Consider the following 23,373-nt stretch of genomic DNA (forward strand, 5'->3'; position numbering starts at 1 on the left):
AGAAATACTGGCATATTCTTTCTTTCTTCTCTCTCCATTATTGTCTGTCAGCACTGTAGCTAAAATTTTTACAGAGCAATTTCATTAAAATGAGTCCTGCATGAATGCAAAAGTACTGCTTATTCAGGCTTGGAAAATCTATGATAATGAAAATATATCTATCCGCACAAGTATATCTATGCAGATCTGAAAATGCATATTCCACTGACAAAGTGATAGTTTTAAAGAGCTAGATTTTATGGTGGTGTGTGATACTTCTGAATAAAGTCTCTACATAACAATAACAGTAGTCTGAGCATTCAGTAATGCTTATAGTAATGTTGCCCTTTAATTTTATAAAACCTTTTAAAGTGCCAGTTAAAGACAACATTAGAGCATATGCTGATGTCTGTCTCAATATATTCACAAAAGCACTGATGTATGAAGCCCCTCTGACTTCAGCAAGTATTTTTCTTGAATGAGACACTAAATTCACTCTTAAATTACAAATGAAATTTATACATAAATGAATTGGCACAGACTTAAACAGAAGACAACAAAAAGCATATATTCCTTAAGATTTATGATTTTCTGAACCACAGCAAACACCATTCTTCACTGTAATTGAAAGCAAAAATTAGCTCATTAATGAATATCTTAAATTATTATCATTTGAAAAAACAAAAGAAGGATACTGTGCACTGTTATTCAATGTACTGGTTCATCTGCAGATCCCACAATACGTATTCTGGTACAATGACTTAAGGGCCCAAGGCTAGAAGGCTTGACACATGCATACAACTGCCTCAAATTATGTTTAATTATGTAAAAAGGCAATTGTTTCTTTCAGTAAAACCCAAGTATGTGATATAGAATAGTACAGATATTCACAGTAAAAATATGCCAGTGTGGGGAGATTTAAATTCCCATGCTCTAATATTTATCAAATGTTTGCCCACAATAAATCAATTAGTATAATAGTTAAAATCATCAAAAATTTTATTCCTTCACAAAATCTTTCTTACTGATGTACAGCACAAAGTAGAACATCATTTTGTGACAGCAGTTCCAACTCACGCTGCTCAACTGAAAGCATATGTCAGATCATAGCTTGACATTACCAGAGAAGTTGACTGCTGTCTGGTCAGAGAACTTGATTTAGATATTTAGATACAAAATCAAATGAGTTGCACACTGGAATGGAAAACTTCCTCAAGCAAAGGAAGAAGAAATGCATGTGCCGAGGGTGTATGAAGACATTAACTTCTATTCGTACACAACTTCTGCACCTAACTTGCTACCAGTACTGTTTTATAAAAGGGAAGGTGGATACAGTAATACTCGTAGTTACAGCAGAAAGATCACATTCAGTTTATCACTAAGCAATTATTCTGAAAAGTGGCAGAAAAAGGTTTAGTGTTTCTCAAGATGGCACGGGAATTGAACCAAGGTAGCACTAACACAGGGAATGATCCAGCTACAAAGACGCTATATAAAAAATCATTTCAAAGCAATATACACAGTCTCTCGGGATTTGATGCTTTTTGACAAGTCCCATCAGACTTAGCACTCAGAAGCAAAATTATTCTCAATTCCAAGTGACAGTGCTCATTTGAGCTAGACCATCAGGTGATTTCTCAGATGGGCAATGTCACACCAGTCTGTTGTAACTATCTTCTGTCTTCACTCATCGATCTTTGTCGCACCTGCTCTTATTGGCTTATGAGCCAATGTAGACATGAAAGTTCCAGTAACCTGAAGACTCAAGTACAAAGTAGAGCACTAAGTGATCTGCCTTTAAAAAGAGATAAAAAATATAATCATGTTCTGAGGTTCAAATATGAGCCACAGAGTACTCTGACTTCTGTCAGATTTTTCTTCAATGTAGTGCCAAGGTAAAAAGAAAATTCTGTCACTTCAGTGATACACTGACAACCAAGCTGGAAGAAAAGATTAGTTTTTGAACTTGTAAAATGGTATTTTTTAACTCTTATTATTAAGCTCCATAATCAGCACTAAAATGCTTAGGAATATTAAAATAGCAACAGACAGCAACTACTGCTGAGTTAGATGTTTTCTTTTCAAAAATAACATAGGAGAGCCTCAGCAAAAGATAATCATGCAAAAAATGGAGGAGGAGAAATGAGAAACTAACAGAATCGCAAAAGTAAAAGACTGCCAGGAAAGATGTTCTGGCAGCATTTTCCTGTTCTTCATTCATTGAATTTAGCATCATTAATAAAAATAAATCCCCCAAAATATTGCTAGAAGTGCTTAATTTGCCTTCCTTAGGTCACGTACTCTAATTTGGAATTCTGTTTTACTAAAAATAAAAATATTATATTTACTAAAAATAGCCTATTACTGGTCATCACAGTTCATATTCAATCAAATTATTAGCAGGCCAATACAGAAACTAAAACAAGGAATTAGAACTTGCTAAAATTTTTGTGTTTGAAGAATGGAAATGCCAGTGGCAGTCCTATACTCAAACCTCCATATCACCGTCAGAAAAATAAAAAATCATTTCATTATAAAATCTGACTATGTTGCTTACAATGATCTATCTGTATTTTCTTTGAATCATACCGGCTAACCTTCAGACTGTCAATTCTGAGTTGACAGAATACAAGGGGAAATGGTTTCAAGCTCAAAGAGGGTAGATTTAGGTTAGAATATAAAGAAAAAATTATTTACAGTGAGGGTGGTGAGGCACCAGAACAAACTGCCCAGTGACACCGTTGATGTGTCCCTGGAGACTTCAAGATGAGGCTGGATGAGGCCCTTAGCAACCTGATCTAGCTGTGGACGTCCCTTCTCATTGCAGGAGAGTTGGACAAGATGGCCTTCAGAGGTTCCTTCCAACTCTAAGGATTCTATGATTCTGTGATTATAATAATGCAAAAGTAACTTTCAAACAGTGAGTTCTCTAAATGCTCCCTAAACTTTATTCCATGGATTTCTATTAGTCTGGGACCATAGTCTGCAAAAGAAACAAGTACACAGATACACCAATTAGTCACTGAGCAATCATTCATTCCAACAAGAAAATGAGTAGAAAATAATATATCAGTACTGTAAAAGGATACCGTATAGTGCTAAGATTAATATTTTAAGTGTTGAAAATTTACACTTCATTGCACATTACGTTTAAATGCTTCTTGTATCCTACAGCATATATTACAATATACACAACATGGACAAAATTTCTTTTCATGTTCTGACTAAAGTTTAAGTAATGAGTCAATTGAAATTTGACTTGATTTGTTACAGAGTTTACTTGAGTATTAACAGTTACTCATATCTCATATATGGCAAAAATAATCTATGCAAGTAAACAAATTTCAAAGAACCAGAAGACTAATCCAAACTCTGTCCATGTTTCACGAGTTTTTTCAATATGCCTATATGTAGAGTGAATGCCAGAGCTGAATCACAGAACTGCCAACCCTTTTTTTCTCATTATCAACCCCCATATAGTTTTCCTCTAGGATTACTCAACTACACTGAATTATCTATGCAGCTATACAGTTTCAAAAACTCTTATTTAAACTCCCATAGCTATTCAATTTTTTTTTTTTTTTTTGAAACTTAACATATACTCAACTGCTGGGAACCCACAATCTTTCTACACTAATTTATAAACACATTTTAAAATTATATATTTAAAGAGTTTCAAAACAGCTGACTGAGAAAAGTGAACAAAGGCCCTTATGTACAGAAAATGTTAAAAATAAAGTAGAACTGTTGCTAGTATGGTTGAAACTAAATTATGTTTATTCTACATTTTTTTTAAAGGTATGAAATTAGTAGCTTGAAAAGTTTTGGACAAAAGAAAAAAAATTTTTTTTTTTTTGGCTTTGGATATCACAACTGTATGAGGCTGATAAAGCCAACATCATTTAGATAAACTACTTAACCCCATCGTCTGTCAAACATTTTAAGTCAAGAAGCCTACTTATAATCTCAACTAGTTGTAGTAAAATGCATACTTCATCTCCTACTGACTTACATGCCTTAATTACAATAGAATTTATTTGTGTAAGTCTCTCATTGGTATCAGAGCTCAGAAATATACACATGAACCAGAATTTGGCTTGGATCAATCTTACTGCCGTTTTCCAAATAAAAATTAATCAAATTTACTTTAGAATTAATATGTGATCTATTTATAAGCAAAATATAACTCCTGCTGGAATCAGGTGTTTACAGTACTGTTACAACATCTACAGACTTGTCCAAAGCTTTCTCAACACAACACCATCATACCTGTGTTAACTTTTGTGTGCAGTCAGATTACCAACAATCACCCCCCATCAGCCTGCAATGGATTTCTCCTTTAAGACACAAGATGTTTTTGACTATTAGTCGGAAACCAACTGTGACAGCAGGCTTTAATGAGATGGTTGTTCTTTTTTAGGTCTTCTTTACTACATGTGGTGGAGAATATTCAAAGAAAACTATCAACACCTGCAGAATGTTTAAGCAACCTGCAAAAGCTTTGCACATGGCTTCTCCGTAACAAATGGCAATTGCTTTTTACCTTCAAGGAAACCTGATGCAAAACTTCAAAGACTTTTTTTTCTACTTTTTCTTAAAAAACAATCTAGGACATTTTAACACCGAGATCAGATGTAGAAATTCCTCCTACTTAATCCTTAAGCATAAAATCCTTTACTAGTCACACAAGTAGTATATTTAATGGGCACTAGTCCCATATAATATAAAGACATTATCCATGTCATATTTGGAAAAATAAATAACATCAGCTATATTCACACTTACGTGCATGAGTTCTAGACTACGTAGATACAGTTTGAATGAAGACCATTAGAAATCCTTTTATTAATTGAAATGTATTTTCTAATGATAGAAGACATTATGCTAAAGCCAAAAGGCTTCATATAAAAGATTTAGCACTTCCAACATTTTTTTCTCTTCTAAGTAACTGTAAATAAAAAATCGAAGTGAGGTTGAAAGTGGAAATTCTTTTTCCTAGCAAGTTGAAAGAGGAACTGAATGTGACTTGGAATTAAGGACTTGAGATTTTCCAGGTAAAGTGTGCTTCCCACTACAAAACTGAGAGAAGGAAATAATTACTTATTGGAGAAAATAACTTACAGGAGGAAATAATTCCAATCTAATTTTCCATGTTAAGGATTTAGAGCTCATTTTTACCCTCACAGTTTGGTTATACTGCACTTTATTAATATTATTATTTTTTTGTTAGAGTAATGAACCCTGAAAGGGTCTGAGCTTTCTAGGCTTGATTATTAACACAGAAGCTGCTTCTTTATCTATTAAACAGACAAGAATTCACTGCTTCTTCACTAAAACTTTTTAGACACTTCAAATTTACCAGAAAAAGCATTTTCACAGTTGATTAATATATATGACATTTATAAGCATTTACTAAACAAGTTTCTTATTTCTGCACACTGTTTGTGAAAATATCATAAGTAATACGCAAAATTCAGGCATGTTACTACACCAAATATCACATTGGCTCCTGCTTCTGTTCCTAATATTTCAAGAGTGAAAGTTGCCCAGTTGGCACAGCAATTTGAAATATATTCTTAAATTTCAAATGTTTTCTGAATAGAAATATGTCTGAGATTGTTCAAAACATTGTTAGAATGCTTTTCTGAGAAAGCAGAATCCCAGTTTAAGTGAGGGGGTGATGATGGAATCAGTAACAGAATAAGTGTGCTTACACTAATCTCATTGCAAGACTGGGGTCAAACACACAGCCAGTGGCAAATTTCACATTTACATATTCAATATAAAATTTGCTGATGGCAAATATGACCTTAACATTTACTTTTCATGAACAGTCACACTAATCAAGCACCAGCATATAAGTCCTCATGAAAAATTAATAAAAAGTAGTCTTAAAGACTTTGAAATCAAATTTTAATTCTGAATTTGAATAAATATTAATGTGTAAGCCTAGTGGTATTTGTTCAACACTAAATGTTATCAACTTCACAATGACATAAAGCATAATTCTTGGACAAATTTGTATATTAAGTAATGTTTTAGATCAATGTATGCAGTTAACTCTGTTAAGCTTCTTGGCAGTGAGGCTCTAATCTCAGAGAAAGATATTTCAGTAGTTCTGGAAACATACTCAGTGGCAGAAGTTTTCACTGAGAAAATGCATAATAAGAGTCTTTAGTGACATTTAATGTAATGGTGTCCTTTTCACTGTGGAGAAATAATTCTACTGCATCTAACTAAAACTGAGAAACTGACTTGGTACTTTATAAATATTATATAAAACTGAGAAAAAAAGAGTCCTTAACTCATCAAAACATTTTAGTTGTTACTTTTAAGCAAAGGCATACATATTTTGCTTAGCTGGGATCCAACACAGTTATCCAAAAATATGAAATATCAGTAAACAATATTGTCTAAACATTTTTACATTTTTTTTCAATAGCATCTAAATTTAAATTTTGGGAGAACTGAATTTGGAGGTACTCACATTGGGTATTAATTAACTGGAGGACACTTGCAGATATTTTACTAGCTGATGTTGTTGACAAGCTACTCTCCATCATATTTGAAAACTCGTCATCAGGTTAAGTCCGTGGTGATCAGATAAAGAGAAATATCACTCCTAGTTTTAAGAAAGGGAGAAAGAAAGATCTGGGGAACTACAGACCAGTGAGTTTTACTTCCATGCCTGTGAAAATCATGGAGCAGATCCCCCTGGAAAATACATGAAGACATATGTGAGACAAGGAGGTGATCTGAGAGAGCCAGCAGAGCTTCACCAAGGGAATATTTTGCCTCACCAATCTGGTGACCTTCTGAGATGAAGCAATGGCATCGGTGGACAAAGGTAAGTCATCTACCTGGTCTTCTGCAAGGCCTTTAACTTGATCCCATACTACATCTTTATCTCTAAATTGGAGAAATGCGGATTTAAAGGGCGGACTATCCAGTGAATAAAGAATTGGTTGGACAGTCACAACCAGAAAACTGTGGTCATCAGCTGTATGTTCATATGGAGAAGGGTCATGAGTGGCATCCTCCAGGGGTCCATCTTGGGACCAGTGCTCTTGAGCATCTTTATTATCAACAGAGATAATGGGATTGAATGAACTCTGAGCAAGTTTGTGAATGGTACCAAGCTGATACAACAAAAGGAAGGAATGCTATCCAGATGGACTTGGACAAGCTTGAAAATCGGGCCCACATAAACATAATGAATTTCATCAATAAGGCCAATTGCAAGATGCTACACTTTTGTCAGAGCAATCCTAGATGCATGCACAGATCTGGAGAAGAACTCACTGACAGCACCCTTGTGGAGAAGGACTTGGGGGTGGTAATGGATAAAGATCTGGACAGTCAGATCTTAGCAGTGTGAGCATGCACCCTGGAAGGCCAACTGCATCCTGGGCTGCATTAAAAGAGGAGTGGCCAGCAGGGCAAGGGTACTGATTATCCCTCTCTACTCAGCTGTCATGAGATCCCATCAGGAGAACTTACTGCGTCCAAGCCTGGGGCCCCTAATACAAGAAAGATGCAGAGGAGGGCCATGAAAATGACCAGAGGGCTAGAGCACCTCTCCTAAAAAAGACTGAGGGAGTTGGGCTTGTTCAGCCTGGAGAAGAGAAGGCTCCAAGAAGATCTACTGAAAAACCTACTGAAAAGCCTACTGAAAAAGTATCATCAGGAGGGAGGCACACTTTTTCATTTAAACAGAAGTCTTCCAATAAGATGAAAAGATCTTGGCCTTCATAACTTCTTGGACATTGAGAAGTGTAGCTGTACTAGTAAAATTTTAAATGTCTTTGTACTGTTTTTGTGATCACTATTGTGCAGGTGATTAATTTTACTTTCAAACCTCACTTATTGATTGACAGAAGGATGATTTATATAACTTGTAAAATCTTATAATCTTCCAGTACAAATGTTTAAATGCAATGTTTTATCTATTAGAATTCCTTGCAGCAGATGCAAGATCTCACCAAACTTTTCTGGATAACCAGAAATTCAAAAATAATACATTATGACCTAACATGTACAGGAGACTTTGAATGTGTTTTGTATTAGAACTTTATGTAAATATGACTATATATAAGATTCCAAAAAAGCCTTAACATGACTGAGATGTGAAGGTTTTGTAAAGGATGTTCGTTTACCCATTTAGTATGTAAAATGCATTATACTCAAAATATTATAAGAAGAAATTTCAGTATTTCAGGGAAAACAGAGATACTCTCAGTACTTAGTACTTGCACATTGACATGCTAAAATATGGGAGACTTTTTAATGCAGACTGTTCTTTTGAACTTTTTTTTTAGTGGGTCAGCATAATTAGAACCTTGGAAATATTCTGAATCAGGACTGGTTTGACAAGGGCATGTGAAGTAGAGCATATCTACCTACACTTACAAGACCTAATTTAAAGATACATGTCATTACCTTAGTAATGCCATTTCAGCTTGAGCACTGACTACTTCCCATTTTGTTCAGAAAAGTACTAACGGCACAAGCAGGCAACAACATCTGCAGGTCTTTGCACTACAGTCTGAAGAAAGGATAACCTTTGTAAATTCTAATGTAGAACTTCTTCCTTTTGACACGACACCTGCACTCAATTTTTTCTTGTGATCTAACCCAGTGTTTTAGTAGGCACTATCTTCTACATTAGTAGAATAACTAATGGGAAACAGGATATACGAAATTGAACTTGTAGGAAGAGTCCACTATTAACACGGTAATGTCAAGAAAGAAATTGCTGAACTATAAAAACAGGCACAGTACTGACAAACAGGTAGCAAAGCACCAGTATTATACTATTCCATACTAATGGGTAAGAAATATGGAGTGGGCCATTTGGAAGCTTCCCTATATCTGGCTGAACAGTCCAACATTGAATACAAATGAAAAAATATAGACTCCATTTTCCTTTCCTCTTCTTCGTCCACCAAACAGTTAGAATACAAAGACCCAATATAAAGAGGGAGAAAAAAAAAAAAAAAAAAAAGAGAGAAAGAAAAAAGGGGGGGACCTAGAAGTACAGGTGTTAGATAAGCCCTGGATAAATACTGGCACTTTTTTGAGCACAACTCTTTACTTGTGATTCTTTCTGGCTAGCTAAAGTAGTATACATGCTTTCCTTCAACCAATGTAATCTCTCTGATCTATATCAAGCCATAAGAAATAAAAATGTTGTCTTTCAGAGTTGAACATTTCCTACTAGTCTATGTCACATGGCCATTTCCCTTTTAAAGAAGATACTGATGTTGCCTCTCAGATAATATTTTCTAGTCCATATGAGTTAGAGAAAATTTTTTAATAGTGACCCAGGAAAAATAATATTTGTCAATAGAAGGTTTCCTTTTCCGTACACTAAAATGTCCTGAACCCACAGAATGCTATATGCATTCTTGTTTCCTTTGATTCTTGGTGGCACTTCATGTTTTCTATGCGACTCATACTTTCACTCTGCTGACTCATATTTTCACTCTACCCTTACTAAACCTTACTAAACCTTACAGGATTTTGACTTTGAGAATTACAGCAGTGTAAAAAGAAAATAATTATATTAATCATATTGACTCAATATTCCCCATGCTAACATTCTACCCACTTATTAAAATTACTAGAAGTGTTGAATAATTTTAAGAGGTGGAGTCTTAAAACAATTAATGCAAGTATAGCTAACTTGAGAAAAATATATGAAAAGTAAGTTAGGAAGACATGCAATGCAGATCAGTGTATTTATAAAGTTTAACATCATGGCTGTTGAATAAACCCTAGCCTTTTCTGTGTTCTGCACAAACACTGTTTATTTAAACAACAAAAATATGGCTGAATACATATTATACTACTTCTCTAGGATGCATCCTAACAAAAAGAATTTCTACTACATAGGAAAAAGAAACAAGAGCTCCCGCAAAACACAAAAACAAGACAAAAACAGACAAACAGGTACCTCTAGGGATTATTTATACCAGCTAGGTTCTTTTCTACGTGATGTACACTCACTTCAAACTAACGTCAAAATACTTGACAGATCATTATTAGCTCCAAGTTTCGTGAACAATAAGGAAATTATAAATATGTTGTTACAGATATCTTCATTAATTATACCATGGTAAAAGAGGTGAGGTTAACACTTTTCTTACAACCACAGGTCTCAAACAGAATGGCAGTATGGAATAACTAACATCTTGGCCTCTTCATATGAAGAAAACTATTGAGGAATGATCAAGCTCTCCTCTTACAAGTGCTGACTATGCAGCTTCAATGTCTAAATATCTATTCGGTTTCATCTCTTGCCTTATAAATGCAATATGATTATTATTCTGTTTAAAACATGAAAAAAATTACTGAAGATATTCATCATAAGTTTAAAAAATCAGCTTGGATGAAAACTGATTAAAAAAAAAAAAAAAAAAAAAAAGATTTGTCAACTGCATATAATTCCTGCACATAATTCCAGTTAAGTAACTACAGCTTCTATGCCATCGGCTTTACGAAATATATATCATAATTGAAATTCTGCTAGAATATAGGGAAAAGGGTGAAAGCTACAATGCAATGCACATGGGCATCTCATTTCATGTCAAACTCACAGAAAAGATGCCTTGTTCAAAATGTAGCTGATATTTGAATTGTAATATGGTGCTACACAGAATACCTCGCTGTATCAAAAAAACCACCAAAGTTTAAATACCTACACAGATTCTATATCTACAAATATCAGCTTCTCCCTGGACTATAACCTCGCTTTTCAAGTAACTTACTTGGTAAGAAACCATTTTTGTTATGAGCACTTAAAAGACTAGGTGTTTACTGTTTGGATTGACGTTGTTGGCGACTGGATTTATGCACTGTTGCACCGAATTCCTCAGGCAGAAGCCTAAATGTGTATGCCTGTCTATGCATGCTATTCCTAATTTCAGATTATAAGAAGTCTTGCAAAATGCTAAAGAGAGAAAAAAAAGATGGCAAAAAAAATATATATATATATATATCCAGAGTAGAAAGAGTTCCAACTCATCTAAATTAAGAAATATAACAAGATATCCCCTACTTCCAAATTCAACTTGAGACTGTGCTTCTAGAGACAAATTATCTCTATGATGTTGAGAGATGATTTTTTAACTTTTTTTTCCAACCTCCTCCAATGCTGATATTTTACCAGACAGAACATATTTATTTTACCATAGGTGAGTACTAAGAGTGAAGGAATGCTCTGCTGTATTCAGATGGGATTCTTTACAACCCCAGTAGAACAACAAATTGACATTCAGTCTTTGATAGAAACTCATAATATCCTTTCATGATAACGAATAATATCCTCACCTTCTACAAATGGAAAACTAAGCTCAAAATTCACCTAAAGCTAAGAAAATTCCAATGGGAAGTGGGCAGACATCTCCTGTAAGTTAAACCAAAAAACAAGTAAGCTTACATATTCAGCCTTATAAGTCTTATCTACCTATTGATTTTTCATATTCAGGCTTCAGATTGTAATGTACTTTTGGAATAACACGATCTGTGCTCCACTGGATGCTTTATTAACAGACTTAGTAACTAATGGAAGACAACAAAGGATACCATAGGTGCCCACACAGGTTAAGTCAACTAAGTTTGCTGCATATCAGAGATTCTCCCTACTATGAAAGACTGTACTAATTTGATATAACGACTTATTTTTGAAATTCAAATGAAAATATAGTTTGATTTGTGTGGCAGAGTAAAAACAGTATAGTGAAACACCATGGTTGGCTGATTAGTAATCAGTGTAATATTACAGGCTGCATTGATCATTATGCAGAATTTTTCATTACTGAGTTATGAGGATAGGACATTTGCTTAGAATGTTTTTGCAAACAGCAATAAGCGTTGGATCTAGAAAAGAAAAAGAATAAACACACATTGCATTCCAAGTGCAGATAATGTATACGCATCTGAATTTCCTATGGGAAGCTTCAGCTTTACACACTGGAAAATCTTTCCTACTGCTTCACAGTAAATATTTTCTAAGATATCAGGGCAACTCAAAATGTTAATATATTCTCTCATCATATGATACCTGCTAAGTCTTAACTAGATTCAGAAAAAAAGGAATTATGATCAGAACGAAACAAAACTCTAACATTATGGACCCTGCACAGCCATTTCAAAAGTACCTAGATGTGGTAAGGATTGGACATTAAGTATTCATTGCAGTTCTAATCCATGCTGAGAGCAACTATGTTCTACATATTTTGTATTTTCTCTGTTACTTTGACATTAGAACTATGGATCGCATATTTGATAAAGATTAGCATAGGAGTGCTATAACAGCTTCATGGAACATGTTACAGACAAAATCTACCTGTAACTCCTGCTGGCAAACTAGTTTCTGTATCTGCTCCTTAGTCAAGTCTGTGCCTAAAATCCTACATAAATGTACAATGAACTACCTGATCTATCATTAATAAACCAGCACTTATTATAATCAGACTTTCAGCAAATTCACTACACATACATGTACATCACTGTGCAGCAGGCAAACAATGACTTAGTTGCCATTACAGAAACAAGGTAGGATTGCTCCCACAACTGAAGTGCTGCAGTGGATGGTGATAAGCTCTTCAGAAGGGACAGACAAGGAAGAAGGAGAGGTCGTGTGGCTCTCTGTGTTAGAGAGTGCTTTGATGTTGTTGAGCTTGGTGATGGGAATGAGTCTCTGTGGATAACGGTCAGGGGGAGGGTTAATAAGGTGGACATCCTGGTGGGGGTCTGTTAGCAATAAGATAAGAGAGAATGGTCACAAGTTGTGCCAGGGGAGATTCATTTTGGACATTAGGAAATATTTCTTCTGTGAGAGAGTGGTCAGTCACTGAAACAAACTGCCCAGGGAGGTGGTGGTCACCATCCCTGGAGATGTTCAAGAAACACTGAGATGTTGTACTGAGGGACATGGTTTAGTGGGAAATACTGATGATTGGTGGACAGTTAGAGTGGATGATATTTGAGGTCTTTTCTAACCATTGTGATTCTGTGATGCTATTATCATACTAAATTCAATGTTTCTAGAAAAAAAAAATCAAAATATGGCATTTATGTTTGTTTTACATCTCTTCCTCTGCAGATCTTAGTTTAAAAAATGTTACATAGACTACTTAAATATTGGCCAATATCATTTCTTCATTCTTAGAAATTATTTGTCCAAGTACTATTATTTGTACAAGTACTTGTATATACACAATGGCACATTCATAGCTAGTAAGCAAACATCTTTGCTTTGTTATTATTCTTATTTAAATAACATTATTTATAAGGAGTTTGAGAAGAATATTTCATGGGACTAAAAAGGTATGAAATAAAATAATATTGGCTACTCTATGCGAATCTGTCCTTTTGGGCAGATTTGAATAAACTTACCAGTTTTAATTTGCTTTTTTGTGTGCAGGTCTGCACTTTTATTAACATCTTTTTCTCATGTCTTGAAATTTCAACATCACATTGAAATCCCATTGAGATATTTACCATATTAAAGCATTAAAACAAAACTATGGTAATCCCATAAAAGATTAAAATCTGGCCACTACTGCACAACCAAAGCTTAAAACTAAGGCAAATATGAATGTTATTCTGTTTATACAGAAGATGGATTAAGGTTTCTTGTCATGGTTTTATGATTTTTGGTTATCGGTATTCCATATCATAACACCATGTAGTGTATTGGGAGTTAAACTGTTAATGCTCCAGTTCTGGGCACCTGTCCAGAAGAGAAGAAGAACTACATACTCCAGGGGGCTTTGAGGTCAGGGAGGAGATACAACCCTAGCAAAGTCACCTGATGTCCTCTTCTTCACCAGGCTCTCTTCCCTGCTGCTCAACTGAACTGCGCATCTCACCTCAGTGTTACGGTGAGGCCTTTCCAACCTTTCGGACACTCTCATTATATTTGATTTAATAGCTTCATTTCTAATTATATTGTATTATAGCATGTTACCTTGCATTCTGATACCACATTTAGAAAATTAGTTTGTTTCTCCTCAGATCACTGCCACTGTTTTTAATTATTTTGGGCTCCCCTGTCTCCCTTTTCTGATGGCACGGATTGTGTGAAAACCCTCCGCTCCACTAGTCACGGAACTGGGCCGAACCAGCCAATAAACAGTTGACAGTTCTAAGGAATGATGAATGATTTGCAACACAAATTTCCAGCACAAAACCACTGCATAAATGCATTCTGAGAGGTGGAAGAGTGCACTCATTTTGTCTTTCAGCCTGCACTTATTTGTTTGTCAGAATTTCATCAACCCGTGCTTTCTATACCTGAATGGCATACATTTATCGATCTATCATAATGCAGAATACAGTATTAAATGCAGAGCATTTATGAATTGATAAAATGAGCTGTACAATTATAGTTGCTGTGGACCTAAACAGGAATAAAGGATAATTTCTTTAGTAATCTTTGGTAATCTTCCATTCATGGCATTATTTCTCAAGCTTAGTGTTTCCTGCTTCTGAAAGTACTTAAGGACAATCAAACAGCCAAATATAACACATATAATACTTTTACATCTCAAATACACATGCCTTCTCTATGAGGAATCTCCTTAATACTCTGTTCATTTCTACCCTTATGAACGAGGAGAGCATCCTCATAAATTAAAGCCAGAGAATGGAAGCCAGACTAATGCTTTGTTTTGATTTTAAATAGGTTTTAAAACAACAAATAAATCCCAACATAGTGAAAATTATGACTTTTGAAATTAAAATGACCTCGCACAACCAGAAAGGTTTAGCAGTACTTAAATTTGATAGCTATAAGCCAGAAGAAGAATGGTTAGGAAAACATACAGCTAAAATCCTCATAATAAAATAACCACCTTTAGTAAACAATCTGAGAACAGTAATTATAACAAGTCTACAAAGAAGATCAAAGATTTTCTAAACAAGAAGGTACAGTCTATTTTTTTTTTAGGAATAACAATAATACAACTGACACCAGTGTACTGCTATCATTTCAATAACTATAATAGATGAAATGTAGACTGAAAAACAGAAAAGCTCACCACTTCTTCATGCCTGCATTTTCTCACATTAATTCCATTAATCTGTTATTAAAAAGATAAAGAGAAGACTTACTCTACATTTCATAAGTATAGATTTTATTTCACTTTTCTAGAAAATTATACATAAAAGTACTTCCAAGTTCACTCACCTGCAGAATTGCATCTCCTATAAAGAGCAAACCTGAAAGTTCAGCTGAAAATAGAAAGCATATTTTTCACTCAATTTGCACAAAATATCCCATATTTCTTGTACTTACATTTATATTTCATTTATGTTTTTACATAATCTTCTTTAAAAAATAAGAAAAAAAAAAAAAAAAAAAAAAAAGGCAATACGTAGCTTCTAAGTAGATATTTGGAATCATATTAATCCTAAAACACCAGCTTTCATTGTTTCAGTGAAAGAGTTCTTTCATCTGAAGTAACAAAACTCCAAAACATCTTCCATCAATGTATAGCATCTTTCGGGCCATAATGGTGAAGTATGGCAGACTTTTCTGAAAACAGAGTGACTACAGAACTAGGTCTTATTTACCTGTGAGACATGATTTCTTAGAAGCTCTGAGGGAAAAGAACTCTAGAGCTACTTATGAAAGACAACCTTTAACTTGTAAGATTTTATCAAAGAATCTGTAGATCCTATGTTTTTGATTAACTCAGTGGTATATTTATGCTGGATAACACCTTCTCTGTTCAAGAGCTAAACCATCAGGGTGTTGTACAAAATCATCATAAATACTGGACTTGATTTTTAAAATAGATACCCTCCAAGTCATAAGGGAATTAACCAAAACTGATTCAAAAATTAACATTTTAAAATATTGAATTATATTACAGAGCTATCAAATGCACTTCATAAACACAAAATTAATATAATAAAGGATAAGTGTGTATAAACAATATATAATCTCTAAAATGAAAACTAAGGAATACTAACAGAATACATGGAATTATTTGTCTATAGTATTTTAAAACATCACAGAAGATGCTGTTTAGAAAGATCTGAAACTTGACTTTGTCCAACTAATTTTTACTTCTTTACATGAGAGACTGGCAATAATATTCACATAAATTATGATAATATATTTGAAGGTCTGGCCTTATTAGGCAAGATACAACAATGGATTCTTGAATTATGAGAGGATTTTTAATATATTTTATGTTTAAGAAATGTGTATCTCAATATTCCTCTTCAGACACGGGGCTTGCATGTTATTATCAAATTACATATGACTTAATTACCTATATACAACACGGTTGGTATGAATTGCATGAACTATCACATTCTTGTTTAGAGGCCTAAAAAATGAACCAGAATCCAATTGGTAAAAGGGCAGAACTAAGCCTCCAACGTTCTGAGGTACAGGTTCTAGGTTAAACAGCATTTTCCAAGATACTAAGCAGAGATGACACTTGCATAGCCTTGTTCTACAGAAGAGATGTCCCTTGCAACTAGCTCTCTAAACACTTTTATTGAAAGCAGTAATAGAGTTTATACCTCAAGTATGTACTGAAGTTAGAAATAATGCATCACTCTAACAAAACAAAACAAACAAACAAAAAAATAATAACAAAAAGAAACAGCATGCACTTTGGTGTGCTCAATTAAACTTTGTCTATGTTTCTTATTTTTCCTGCAGTGCTTAATAGCTTTTTAATAGCTTGTGTAAGCAATATATGCCACATTATTATGTATTACACACTTATATTTACACTGAAAATAATGGAGTCACTTCTTAAGGCTAACCTTTTAGTTTTCCTTAGGGGCTCATTCTCTGCTACACTGCAGCATCTCTACACACGACCCTTACATCTACATTTCAGGGTCAGCTTTCGGATCTCAGTATTTTAAGATTCCCCTGTACATTTCTTTATCTACAGTGTGTGGATGAATATGAGCTTTTTTCTCTAGTTGAGCTTTTTAGTTGTGCAGAAGCAGCATTCCAAAATTACTGTAAGCAGATGGAGGAAAATGCTTCCAAGTTTGCTTATGCTTATATATACAAATACACATAAACATAACAAAGATCATAAATACACCCTAGAAGTACTTATTCACAACCTTGATCCTTCATCGAGTGCATCACGAGTCATCTAACAAGAACCCGTCTTCATAGCACATGCTGTATAATTCCCACAACTTCAAAACATTGGCAGTTAAAAATATGCATGATTAAAGCCTTCATACACTACTGATTTTGCTAAATATCAGTTGCTGCAAAAGTTTACTGACCGCAGCACTAAATGTCTTTCTCTCTAAATTGGAGTGGTATGGATTCAAAAGATGGACTATTAGATGGATTAAGAACTGGTTAGCTGGTCGCAGTCAAAGGGTTGTGATCAATGGTTCTATGTCTGAGTGGAGGCCAGTCGCAAGTAGCGTCCCTCAGGGTTCAGCCTTGGGACCAGTGCTCTCCAACACCTTCATCAGTGACACAGACAATGGAATTGAGCAAGTCTGCAGATGACTCCAAACTGACTGGTGTGGTCGATATATTGGAGGGAAAGGTAGCCATCCAGAGGGACCTAGACAGACTGGAGAAATGGGCCCATGTGAACCTAATGAGGTTCAACAAAGACAAGTGCAAAGTGCTGCACTTGGGCCAGGGCAATCCCAGGTGTAAGAACTCCTTAAGAGCAGCCCTGCGGAGAAGGACTTGGGGGGTCCTGGTGGACAAAAAGCTGGACATGAGCCAGCAGTGTGTGCTTGCTGCCTGGAAGGCAAACTATATCCTAGGTTGCATTAAAAAGGGGCGGCCAGCAGGGAGAGGGAGGTGATTGTCCCCCTCTACTCGGCTCTTGCAAAGCCCCATCCGGACTACTGTGCCCAGGCCTCAGGCTGCCAGTACAAGAAAAATACGGAGCTCTTCGAATGGGTCCAGAGGAGGGCCACTAAGATGATCAGAGGGTTGGATCACCTCTCCTATGAGAAAAGATTGAGTGACCTGGGCTTGTTTAGCTTGGAGAAGAGAAAGCTCTGGGGAGACATCATTGTGGCCTTCCAGTACTTGAAGGGAGCATATAAACAAGAGGGGGAATGGCTGTTTACAAGGATGGATAGTGATAGGACAAAGGGGAACGGTTTTAAACTGAGACGGGAGGTTTAGGTTAGATATTAGGAGGAAGATTTTTGCTCCAAGGGTGGTGACACGCTGGAACAGGTTGCCCAGAGAGTTTGAGGGTGCCATGTGCTTGAAGGCATTCAAGGCCAGGCTGGATGTAGCTCCGGGAAGCCTGGTCTAGTGCTTGGTGACCATGGACATAGAAGGGGGGTTGAAACTAGATGATCATTGTGGTCCTTTTCAACCCAGGCCATTCTGTGATTCAGTGATTCTAGTTGAAATAGCAAAGGGTATTATCAAGATTCTGCCACTACCCACACGAGTACTATCCTACTATCCAGTATAAAAAGACATGCTTCTCCTCTTGCATTCACATATTTTAATGATCAAACTTTCAACATGCTACTTCTTTCTGGCAATAAGCATTCAGAAATAAAAGACAGAAGTATTATTTTTGCACTGCTTAAAGTTATTAAATATTTTCATGCCTATTTTTTTCCCTTAAAAATTATGCTTTACAAGAACATTTAAAAGATCGTTTGAAGACAATGTTTAGAAACTTCTCCAAATATGAGTTTTGTATATTTATAGAGAATAAGATTTAGAACACCCCGCTCTAAAGAGCATGTCAAGACATAGTGTACTAATCTGACACTCACCTCGTTGTTCTTTGGAAATCTTAGAAATGACCACTGGAATATTATGTTCTGCTCCACCCTGAAAATAAAATAAACAGTAATCTCATGAGTCACTGTAAATATCTTTTTGTATGAAATTATATTTTACCCTTTCTGTAACTTGGTTTCAAAGAGACTCAGAAAATAATTCTGAATCCAAATTTTCTTCTTCTTTTTGTCTATGCCTAATTCTAATATAGAATTGATTTGGATTAATTCCTTACTTCTTATTGCCTCTCATGAAGAAGCTCCCAGGTTCCATAATTAGCCAAGGAAGTGAACAAGACTTGAAGAACATCCATTTCTACAATTTTTGGACAGTTTAATGTATGAAACTGTGCCCTACAAAGGCAGAATGGCCATCACACCACAATAGCAACCATGCTGTGAACACTCAGTTTTCATGCTGGTAAGAAACATGTAAACAAAAACCCAAGAAAAGCAAGTTTGGACTTTCATCTCAAAAGCAGCCTTTATTTGTTTCCATCTCTGTCACACATGAACAAAGAGTGAGCAAAGCAGTGGGGTAAGTAACAAGGAACAGAAAAAGAAAACATTAAGTGGAACAGTAGGTGTTCAATAAATGCGGGAAAAATAAAGGAAAGTTGAATGATAATTCAACAGGTTGACAGCAATTCAATGCTGTTGTTTCATTCAATTTATCCTAGTGAAGCTGGAAACGTTTATGGTGCTTAAGGTATTAAAAAGAAACCTTAAATGAAAAGCACTCTCAAAGAAAGAAAAAGACAAGTATGTAACAGAATCACAAATATGTTTCTTCCTCTGAAGTCAGCACCAAAGTGCCAGCCTGAACATAACCTATACAAATTCAGATAATCAGAAATGACAATATGCCACACTGTCATTTTGCCTAAGAATCCTGGTTCAATGTTTGCTTATTTTTCTTTTGTTTGAAAACTACTGACTCCTTAGGTCCAGGCACTCTGTGTCAATGAACTGAGTGGTCTGACCTGGATATTTTGATGTTCTAAGGATTAGTACAGATTCCTTCTTCATGCAGGAACCAATTGTTTGAAACTGAACAGAGACCTGTATTCAACAGCTTTATCTGTTATGGAATAGAGGAAAAGAAAACCATAGAAAACATGCTTCTGTGTCTCCCTTCTCTATGGGCAGTCTCATAAAGTATTTAAATTCTATCTATACAAAGAAAGAGCCTTTCATATCTGCCACTGCACATGTTCCAGATGGTCATGGTCTCCACGAATACCTTGATGTTACTTTCATTTCAGTCAGGTTTACACACATATTGAAACGAAACAGTTTGCAGCATTGTAACTTGTTAAATATATTTTGATGGTTTTCACCATAGAAACAGCAGTCGCAAACAATGGCTTCACTTTAGATAACCAGTTCCAGATCACTAAATTAATAAGACTTTAAGAGTTTTTCTCAGGTACATGCACATTTAATTTCTTCTATATTTTTCAAATAAACAAATATCAGTACCCTCTCTAAGCCTTCAATATACTACAAAAATATTGTACTATGCAAGGTATTTGAAGTTCAGCCAAGGAGTTCAGTGATTGAAGTTCAACATAACTAAGGTCTTTTTCTCTCTGTAAACTGTGCTCTCCCTGATTCAACTCAGCTCTCCAGTAAAGAGGGGAATTCCTGTTATTCCTAAACCAAACAGTAATGAGCACCACCTTGTCCTCCCACTTTCTATATCTAACTCCGTTTCACTGCAGTTTTGAAGAAGCATCTCTCAGTACTTCTGAAAAAAAATGGCCCCCTTTCTGCAACCACACCCAGTCATTACAAATGATCCCTTTTGAATTAGTCTTAGGACTCGTTAACTCCTACATGTCTGATTCTCTGTAAAAGTGCATGAATTCTGGCTTTACAGGCTCAAGAGATACACTGCTTCTGAAAGCTCTGGAAACAATGGCTACTTTTCAACTCTTAAATTAAAGTCTATCAATCTACTCTCCACCTACAATCCCAGACCAGTGGATGGGACAAATACATGTCAGTTAACATTACTGAAGGCTTAATGACTCAGTCTTCAGATTCTACCACTGCTCTTTGTAACTGAAATTTTCTTTGCCACTGTTCCTCAAGCAGAAAAGTTGTGCAAGTATTAGCCTGGAATAAAGCTGGCTGCCCAGCTCCAGAGATGGTCCTATTAAAAGAAATAAAGGAAGCTTTAATCACTGGCATTTGAGGGCCCAAAACTACACGTGGTAGATCAGCTAACGCTGCACCAGCACAAAGCAGAGAGAGACAATCATTTCTCTGGTCCTTTTTGCTTTTGTCTTAACAGTATGGCTCATGTCCATGTGGACAAACTCTTCAAGACTGAAATAGAATGACGTGATGCATTTTGTTCTGATCTGTGATCATGAACATTCTTATCTCAAAACACCAGTTGGCATAAGCCAGTATCATGCCAGGTAACATGCTAACAATTAAACAATATGGACAACAACATGCTAGAGTTAATTATCCTTTTGCAACTTCACTGTTTGATATAATAGTTTACCTGGATAGATTTGTAAACTAAAAGCTAGATAATTCACCTATTAAATGTGGTAATCAAATGTTGTTTCTGCATTAGAATTAGGTAATATTTTTTTTTTATTTCATGGTCTCCACTGTCATAGTTCTTTTTGGGAGTCTTTCTACTTTACTTGGGGGGGGTGGGGGGAGCGTGGTCTCTGATAGTTTGCATTACTTATCCTCTAGATGAACCTTCCCTAGGAATGCACGTGCAGTATATAAGTGTATCTATATATATATTATCATACACATTGAGAGAATATCCTGCACGAGATTGATCAAATCAGAGAACAAGTCATGGCATGCACAAAGAAGTGCCTGAAGAGACATTGGGAAGGCCTGGCATCACCCCACCCCACGGTGCTCTTTGTCTAACGAAGGCTTTGAAGAAAATCCCCATATCAATATGACAAGAAGAGCACTGAGACATCTTGGAAACAACAGGATGGCTACTTGCTGACACCAGATAATACACCAATTAACAAATGTAAACTTTGACAAGATTGTGAACCTGGAGTACCCAGCCAATGGGGAAACAGGGGAGAAGCATAGGCAAAGGGGGAAACAAGGTACAAAAAGCTGTCATTGTGTCCTTAAGGGTGCTCCTGCTTGCAGGTCATCCACCATTGCAATTGCGAATAAAATCTGCTTTTGTCAGAGATACCATCCTGAAAAAAATTATTTGCATATTTCCAACATTAAACAATGCTTTCTAACTTTTATTGTTTCCACTTGAAATGCAGAGAAAATGTTCTCATAACAAAGATTACCACAGAATGAATGGATATGAAGAAAAATATCTGAATATATTCAAAGGTTATTCAGAACAGTACCTTTATAGATATTTTATATAGACACACATTCAGAAGTCAAACAATCTTAGAAAATCTGTAAATCTGTGATAAAGTTCATCATATAAAGAATGATCAAAAGAGAAGCATGAAAATGGCTCAGTTCAGAGTTCTGGTATCTAGAAGTCAGCCTGCAACTGCAAACTTTAATTAATTTAATGAACTATTACTTCTACTGACTATTTCCCCAAGAACACTACACTCTACAATTATTAAGAAACATGATGTTCTTTCATAAGTCATACACTTTGCCGCTTCTTGTGTCAAATCTGCACATCTCAAACTTGTCAGAGATGTGATGAATGACTGAAATACTACAGTCATCAATTTCCAAATCTTACTCCACGACTGTTTCTTCTCACAGAGGTTTATTAATAAGGGTTTTGAAAGGGCTTCAGAAATGAGAAAATAATTCCTTCTGAGCAGTGTGGACAGATCAGGTTTGCTCCAAATTTAATTAAACTTTTGCCATTAACTTCAGTAAAATGAAGTAAAGCAGAACACAGTATTTCTGCTATCAAACCTACAAAGAGTGGATTGTAATCAATTTTTAAAAGGGCTTAGTTTCAGATCTTGTGTAAAAATCAATTTTGTAAGCAGTTTTTTAAGATGAATCTGATTTTTATAACTTAGTTGGAGCATCTAAGAACACAAAAGAGTTTTCTCCCCACAAAGAAATCACCAAAAAACTACAGGGGAGTTTCATTTTGAATTTACTAACTTCTTATCTGTCTGCTCTTAAGAAAGAAAAGGGGAAAAAAAAAAAAAAAAAAAGGAGGGGGGTAGGGGGGTAGAGAGAGAGAAAGAAAGCAATCAATTGAAGAAAACCAAGAATATTTAAGGTAGAGTAAGACATTTAAGAGAAAGTGACTTGTTCAAGTAAGATTTCTGGTAGCAAACAGACGATCAAATTAACAGGAAAAAACAGATGATAATACTCTTCAGCTGAATGCTAAAAGCAAATACTCAAAACAAATACTTTAAAGTGGGAGGCATTAATCACTGTACACTTATATCTCACATCTCAGATAAGACAGAAAGAAAGAGTTCAGATAGAACTCATCCTTAAGTAACTTAAGACACAGAACTGCTGTAATACAGGAAGTTATGGGAGACAAATTTACCAAAACAAACACAAAAGCCCTAAGACTTTGTCACATAATCTGCACTGCTGCTGAGTTAGAAAGGGTTTGCTACTGTTATCTGCCCCACTTATAGCAGTAGCAGGGGATGC

General features: G+C 35.5%; 1 protein-coding gene across 12 annotated transcripts in view; it reads right to left on the minus strand.

Annotated features, from left to right (window-relative positions):
• The window catches only part of SNTG1 (syntrophin gamma 1), a 325,126-nt gene that overhangs the window by 99,046 nt on the left and 202,707 nt on the right, over window positions 1–23,373 (minus strand). For 11 of the 12 annotated variants that reach the window (XM_048940576.1, XM_048940574.1, XM_048940578.1 and 8 more), the window contains 3 exons: window positions 18,748–18,805; window positions 15,176–15,219; window positions 15,027–15,068 (listed from right to left, as the gene is read on the minus strand). In XM_048940576.1, the coding sequence (XP_048796533.1) occupies window positions 15,027–15,068; window positions 15,176–15,219; window positions 18,748–18,805 (144 nt within the window). The remainder of the gene's footprint in view (window positions 1–15,026; window positions 15,069–15,175; window positions 15,220–18,747; window positions 18,806–23,373) is intronic. The other variant, XM_048940573.1, reaches the window with a different exon arrangement.

The sequence above is a fragment of the Lagopus muta genome, chromosome 3, assembly GCF_023343835.1.
Source record: "Lagopus muta isolate bLagMut1 chromosome 3, bLagMut1 primary, whole genome shotgun sequence".
NCBI classification, from domain to species: Eukaryota; Metazoa; Chordata; class Aves; order Galliformes; family Phasianidae; genus Lagopus; species Lagopus muta.